The following is a 7,838-nucleotide window of genomic DNA, read 5'->3' as shown; positions in this document are numbered from 1 at the left end:
TAATGACCTAATATCAGCAAGGCACACATCACCCTAAGCACCCACGAACATGGGAGCCTTTCAGAGCTGGACATAAACCTGACTGACTTTATCATGAAAGCAGCAGCATCAGGGGAAGGAAGTGGCTTAACCAGAACTCAGGGATAAAACTGGGGTCACTTAGCCCCAGACTCTTGCTGCAGTCCAAACTGCCATGTTGACACTAATGGCTCTTAGGGTTGGGTCCTGCCTGGGGAAAGGGCCAGTGTCACTGCCAGCACCAGTGACCGAGGCCTTCCCCCTGTGCCACTCTGTCACATGAGGCTATCTTTGTAACTCCTCCACAGACATAAGGCAAATGGGCCTTTTGTGGTCCAGGTTCAATTAAAAATTAAAGCTGGCTTTGGAGTTGAAGCATGGCTCTCCCCTTCTCTAAACCCATACATTTGTTAAAGGAAAAATTAAAATCTCTGTTTCAGGTCAGAAGAACCACCTGGTATGGGACAGAAGAAAATACAATTTATGGAAGTATTCTATTGCCATTAATCTCATCATCCTTTGATTTCTATTTGATTCTTTGATACTTTTATTAAGGTATAAATATTATCTCAAAACTTATAAGATATATATTTAAACTTTCTGTTACGATATTAATGGTCATATAGAGTACTAACGAATTCCAGAAATAAGCTTCATTTAGCTTCCTATACCTGATTTTAGGCTTGAGACTGAAGCAGGTGACTAGGAACTAGGTTTGTGTACCTGAATGTAATTAACAGACTGTGGTCCTGTAACCTTTTGGAGATCAGCTGCATATGACATAGAAAATGTTAAAGTTTTCTGCAGTGAACCATGACCATTCCCCGGGAGAGGCCTCTGAGATCTCCAGGGAGATGATAGGGCCCTGCAACAATGAATCCACCTAGATTGTGATAACACCACTAAGCTAACAAACACCACCCAAAGATTAGCTTTAGACAACAAACTGCTCAGGACAGCTTCAAGCACTTAGTTAAGATGGTCCAGCCTCATAGACTACTCCAGTCAGGACTTCAGATAAGTCTTGAACTTTCCCATCACACCGAGACTGGACAACAGCAAGCTCTCCCAGGGCTTGGACTTTATCTCATTTTTCAGGGTCCCCTAAAGATGTTCTTGCCCCCCCAGACACCAGGAAGCAATTTTAAGAACACAATGCACACATTCCCAAGAGATGGGGTGAGTGTTTTTGGTCATTTGGTGGGTTGTGGATGTTTATCATCATTTGGGGGGTTGGTTGCAAGCTGTTATTGGTCATGGTCAGGAAGGAAACTAAGCAAAGGAGCTTAGAGTCAGGGATATCTTTTTGAAAGATACATAAAAGGCGGCATACAAGAATGATAAAAGGGTAGATTATTGAATCTACTTCTAAACTAAAAAGCAACTATTAATCTCTATTATTTTACATTGGATGGATTTTTGTATACTAATACAAATTTAAGATTATTTTTGTTAGAAAATACTTTATACATGTTTCTACTCTTGTTTAAGGAATTTTGTACATTGATACATAGGCTACAAATTTAAGGTTATTTTTGTTTTAGCATACTGTATATATGTTTATACTCTTGTTTAAGGTATTATACCTATGTAGTTCATTTAAAAATGTAAAGTTCTAGTCCTTGAAAGCTACTACTATAAACTATTTAGGACAATTAAGAAATGCAGTTTTGTAGTTAGTCATCTATAACAATCAAATTTGTAATTATGTTGGGTATATTTTCAAAATCAGACATATATTTTAGATAGTCTTCAAACACTTTAGAAATCTACGGAATATGACATTTAAGATGTTTTAGTAATGGGGCTGGAGAGATGGCTCAGCGGTTAAGAGCACTGGCTGCTCTTTCAGAGGACCTGAGTTCAATTCCCAGCAACCACATGGTGGCTCATTGCCTGCATGCAAGTCTGTGTGTGGGTGCCAGATTCCCTGAAAATGGAGTCACAGATAGTTGTGAGCTGCCATGTGGGTACTGGGAATTGAAGCCAGGTCCTCTGGAAGAACAGCCAGTGCTCTTAATCGCTGAGCCATTTCTCCAAACCCAGTTGTTCTTATTGTATACAGTTTTGCTAAGTTAGAGTTAAAGCCTTTCCTTTTTATTTAGACAGTCTGGGGCTATTTAGGAGGAACAATACGAGCTTCACGAATTACTTTTACCTGGTTTTGGATTCCCTGCCTGTGGAACCTCCTGGCATCTGCTTGTTTAGACTCACTACTTTCATTTGATGTCACATCTCCCCTTTAGCTGCAGGTGGCATTGGAGTGTGATGTGATGGGGGTGGAACCTATGGTCTTCTGTATTAGTCAAGCCTGTGCTCCTGCGTGCCCTCTCCAGCCCCTGGTGTGTGTTTTTTCACTGCTGCATGATGCCACACTCTGTGGGTGACGCAGTTGATATGCTCGCCCTGTCTGTGGACATTTAGATTGCTGTTTTTGTCTCCTGCGCATAAAGTTACTCTCGCCTCTCACCGCTACCTGTATTTGCCGAGGTCGTCACTTCAATCTGATCTGAAATGTTCCTCCTCAAGTCTGTGTACCATTAACGTTATCATCCTGACAGGCTGTGGAATCATCTAGAAGAAGAGCCCTTGGGCGTGTCTGTGAGGGACTTCCTACATAGGGTTAATTGAGGTGCCAAAACCCATCCTGCCTGTGGGCAGCACCATTCCATGGGCTATGGACCAACATAAAAGAAGCGAGCTGAACACCAGCATCTGTCTGACAGTGTGACCAGTTCTATGCTCTTCCTGACCCACCAGGATGGACTGTGCTAACTCTGAGCCAACTAAAGCCTTCCTGAAGTAGCCTTTGCTGGGTATTCTGTCAACTAGTGCACTGCCGAGAAGGAGTCTAGTCTAGTCTAGGACAGATCTTTGCCCTTCCAGGAGAGCAGTATTCCCTACCTTCCCGAGCTGTGTACTCATTGTCCTCAATGACCCGTGCCAGGCCGAAGTCAGCGATTTTACACACCAGGGATGCGGAGACCAAGATGTTGGCAGCCCGGAGGTCTCGGTGGATGTAGTTCCTCTGCTCAATGAAGGCCATGCCCTCTGAGATCTGCACCCGGAAGAGACAGCGTCACTCTCACATGCTTAATTCTCGTGAAGAATTGGAAGGAAATCTTTTTGTCCAACATAATATTTTTATCGATTGTTTGAGAGTTTCATATAATGCACCCTGATCACACTCCCTTCCCAGTCCTCCCAGGTCCACCCTTGTAACCTCCTCCCAGAAAGAAAGAAGAAAAAAATAAAAGAAAATAAACCCAAGTCTATTCTGTGTTGCCTGTGTACTTACTGTAGCATGGTTGAACTCTCAGCCCCTTAAAGAGAACCGCGTCCTTCCCCTCCCTCACCCTGCCAGAAGGCACCAGCTGCGAGGAGCTACACTTCAGCATCCTATCAATGGCTTCCTATCTAGACTATTTCTTTTGGGGGGAGGGGATAGCGGGGCTGGGGAAGAGGTTGTCACGGAAGCCTTTTATGTTCCTCTTTCTCAGCTGTGAGTCTACAGTCATCAATACTACTGCAAAAGTAGCTTCCTTGTCTTTTACAGTCAGTGACAACACGGGTCATGGACTTCCATGGTTTCTGGCACTAGCATGGACGACAGTCATTCACATGCCTCTGTCGTCAGCATGGACCGTGGACCTCAGCACGGTCTCCAGTGCCAGTACAGACCATGGAAATCAACACGGACTTTGGCTGCCACACAGACCACAGACACCATCATGCCCCTTGGTGGCCCCACAGCCATGGACATCAACTTGAGGTAACAGCACAGACCACAGCCATCTACATGGCCTTTGGTGGTAACATGTTGTAGGAGGCTACTTTTTCATTTCCTGGCTGCCCATACTCCTGAAATAATCATGTAGAAACTATATTATTTAAGTCACTGCTTGGCCAATCACTTAAGCATATTGCTAGCTAACTCTTATATCTTTGGTTAACCCGTTTTTATTATTTCATATTTTACCACGAGGCTCATAGTTTATTGGCAAGGTCTGGCACCTCTGTCTCCAGCTGTGGCTACGTGGCTTCTCCTTGACTCCATCTACTCTCTCTATATCTCTTCCAGCTTGGCTATATTCTGTTAAGCCATTGGCGAAAGCAGCTTCTTTGCTAACCAATAAAAGCAACACATACACAGAAAGACTTCCCACACCAAACAGACCACAGACCTCAACATATTCTCTAGGGGCAGCACAGCTCATGGGCATCAGCACAGCCTCAGCTGTAGCACGGCCCACAGACATCAGCATGGCTTAGGTGGTAGCCAAGACCAAGGGTATCCACATGCCCTTCATGGTAACACAGACCACGGGCATCAGCACAGCCTCAGCTGTAGCATGGACCATGGAAATCAGCACAAGCCCTCAGCTGTAGCGTGGACCACTGACATTCAACACAGCCTCAGCTGTAGCATGGACCACTGACATCAGCATGGCTTAGGAGGCAGCCAAGACCAAGGGTATCCACATGCCCTTCATGGTAACACAGACCACGGGCATTAGCACAACCTTCAGCTGTAGCGTGGACCACTGACACCCTCATAGCCCTTACTGGCAACACAGACCATGGACATCCATATGGCCCTCAGTAGTAGCATGGACCACAGACATCAATATGGTCTCCGTGGTGGCACAGACCACCGACATCCCTAAGGATCTCAGACATCAGCGTGGATGGAGTGGCAGCATGGACCACGGATTCCAGCATGTTCTCCAGCTGTAGCATGAGCCATAGATACTGACAAGGCCTCTGGGGGCAGCATGGATGATAGGGCTTTTTCCAGGAGGTCCAGTCCAGAGAATGAGCTGCTCTTTGTTGGACATCTTGTTGCTCGGAGCCAGGACAATCGTGCCACTGGGCAGTGTGCTCAGGAAAGAGCCTGTGCAAGCCCAGGCCGCTGCACCTCCCTGTCAGCCCTACTCAGCAATGCCATGCTGCCCTGTCCCCGTCCACTGTAGGCTTCTCCCACACCTGTCACTGATGTCGCATCTCTATCGCTACCTCTCTCCATCGCACGGTGCTGCTCTGTTCCTCCCTCTTTCCTACCTGTCCATCACATATTTTTGTTTGATGAAGTGGTCCTGAAAACTGCAGTGGGTCGCACAGCATGCACGCGCATACACACACACGTGCACGCACGCTATACATACATACATGGAAACAAAAAGCTGTTGCAATGAGTCATTGATCTGGTTCAAGGAGGTATCTGATTTCTGAAGCACTGTAAATACTGGACCATCACCGAGACATGTTTTGGATATCTGGCTGTTGCTATCTGGCTGTTGCCCAGAGTCAGGGTGATCTAGTGACAAGGCAGGACATCCAGGGGCAGGATCTGAGAGAAGTCCAGTCCACTGCACCCCTCCCCGCTCTCGAAGAGAGGGCTCACAGCCTCAGGGCAGTGCTGCTGTGCCAACACCCTCTCCTTGTCCCGCGGCACCCTCTCACATCGCTCCTGTTCCTGGCATCTCTACGTCTTGGTTCCATCATTCTCTAGGTGTGGCTCTGCTCTTCCATCTTCCAATTTCGTGAGCCCATTCCTTTAAAGCATCTTCCCATAGGACCTGCTTTTTAAAAAGTTATTCCACACATACTGTGGGCTCTGCAGACACCTCCTGCACTGAGCGTCTCCCCACTGAGCCGCCATGGGTTTCTCAGGCTCCTTGAAGCTCCTCCACTGGCCTGCAGCAGGTGTTGAAGCCGCTGCCATCTTTGATCAGAGCCATGCTTCAGTTTTTCATCGTTGGTGGTTATGATGTATGTGCTCCTGGGTCTCGTTCTGCAGCACCAGCTCCTCCATGTGCTGTATACCGACTCAGCTGGGATGGCAGCCGAGTTGGCCAGCCCATGGCGTGCGGTCAGTGTGAAGAATTCTTATTCTGGAAACTTCTGGTAGGAAAATACATGGCTGTGACTTAGAGATTTTCTTACTTACAAAGCTTAGGACAAAAGAGGTGGAAGATGAATCTTGGTTGCCAAAAAGCAGCATGTACAATTTACAAAACTGCCTGGGAGCTTTGTGGAGGTAGAACCATCATGATCCACTTTACAGAGATTCTTGTCCTGACTATCAGCTTCAAACCCGGCCGACTCTGGATAGCCCAGAACTGAATCATCAGAGTAGATTATCTGGGGAACCCGGGGCGGCAGACAGACCACAGCAGGGCCGGCCAGTAAATGCAAAGCCAGAAGGGACCATGTAGTGCACTTCCAAAGAATGAACAGCAGGGGGCGTCAAAGGCAGTGGAAACAGGCCCAACTGCTGAATGCAATATCAAGACTGATTTTGTCTGGAATAGAGGCTGTAGTGGAGGGAGACGGGTTTTGACCTGGAGAGTGTGGAAAATTTATAGGGCATCCTTAGGAGAATAGCTTGAAAAGTTAGTAGGACAATGATACTACAGATGATTTACTATAAACTGATTAACAGAGAAGTGTCTTTCTTTCTTTCTTTCTTTCTTTCTTTCTTTCTTTCTTTTGTTTTTACTATGGGCTTGGGGAGGTAGTTTTGTTATCTCTTTCTATAGGAGGGAAAATGAAAGCACAGAGAAGTAAATAACCATCCCATAGCTACATAACACGTAAGTTCCAGAAGCGGGGCTGTGAGCTATGGCTTTGCTGAGTCCACCCACCCTCTGTGCCTAGTGCTTTCCCGCTGGCTGACACTCATATGTCCCTGGTTCTTACATGAGCTCACTGTGGGCAGGAACACTAAACAAACAAACAAACAAACAAACAAACAAACAAACTTGGGGGTAATGGAGCATCATGGCTAAATAGCCCCACGGTTGGACCTGCTCATCTTGATTCCCAAGCTCTGTGACCCTGAGCCTGTCTCCCAGGGTTCATAGGGAGATTGACCTCTAAGATTGCTCCACAGGTAAGGACATGGTCTTCCATATAGAGTCATTTCAGAAGGGTCTAGTAATGCCAACAGTGTGGCCAAGTGTCTTGCCTTGTTTGTTTTCTTTAGCTGTGACAGGGAGCGTGTGACTCTATTTTATGTAGCCCAGGCTGACCTAGAACTCAGTAAACTACCGAGGATAACTGTGAACGTCTGGTCCTCCTGCTTCGGCCTCTCAAGTGTTCAGATTATAGATGTGCACCACCGCGGCTGGCTTAAGAGGGGCTGGGGGTCAAGTCTGGGACTTCATGTGTACTACGTAAGCACTCTGCTGACTTACTTGGCTATATCCCCAGCCCCAACAGGAGCTCATGCTGCAGTCTTTGACCCTTGTCTGGCAAGGCTCCTGCTGGTTTGATTGTTATACTTTAGTAACAGGTCACACTGTTGTTCCTGGAGGACTGGGGTCACTGGGACAGCAGTGCCAGGCCTTGATTTCCATATGCCTCTGGCATTTAGGGCTCTGAAAGTAGAACCTCTGGCTAGACCTTGCCCGTGGTTCTGGTATTTGCATACTCAAATGAGTTCTGACCTGGGCCTCACCACCAGGCTCAAATTTGCTCAGCCGCAAATTTCCTCAGCTCCCAGTGGGTTGCACGCCATATCCCTTTCACCTGTACCACCCAGGAGGCTCTGGCTGACCAGGCTCAGCCCCTTCGTTTTCTCTTTGGGCTTTTGTCCTGGCGTTTTCTTTTGTCTAGACCCTCTTTCCTATTCCTCTGCCTGTGCAGAATTTCGAATCCCCAGGAACCTCCTAGAGACCACTTCCTGGTGACTCTTTCCCTGATGGCTCCTGGACCAAGCCAAGCATTTCCACTGCACCACTGTCCGCCATGTTTCCCCACAGAGAGAAGAGAGCATGAGACAGGGTTGGAGGAAAACAGCGTCTGTGCTGTGTCAA

General features: G+C 47.0%; 1 protein-coding gene across 1 annotated transcript in view; it reads right to left on the bottom strand.

The window, feature by feature from the left end:
* Window positions 1–7,838, bottom strand: part of Hck (HCK proto-oncogene, Src family tyrosine kinase) — a 43,439-nt gene that overhangs the window by 4,174 nt on the left and 31,427 nt on the right. Inside the window, exon 11 of the mRNA XM_005363219.2 lies at window positions 2,923–3,076. Within this exon, the coding sequence (XP_005363276.1) occupies window positions 2,923–3,076 (154 nt within the window). The remainder of the gene's footprint in view (window positions 1–2,922; window positions 3,077–7,838) is intronic.

This window comes from Microtus ochrogaster, linkage group LG8, assembly GCF_000317375.1.
Source record: "Microtus ochrogaster isolate Prairie Vole_2 linkage group LG8, MicOch1.0, whole genome shotgun sequence".
In the NCBI taxonomy this organism is placed as follows: domain Eukaryota; kingdom Metazoa; phylum Chordata; class Mammalia; order Rodentia; family Cricetidae; genus Microtus; species Microtus ochrogaster.
Note: the sequence above shows the minus strand (reverse complement) of the source record. Positions and strands in the feature narration are given on the sequence as shown.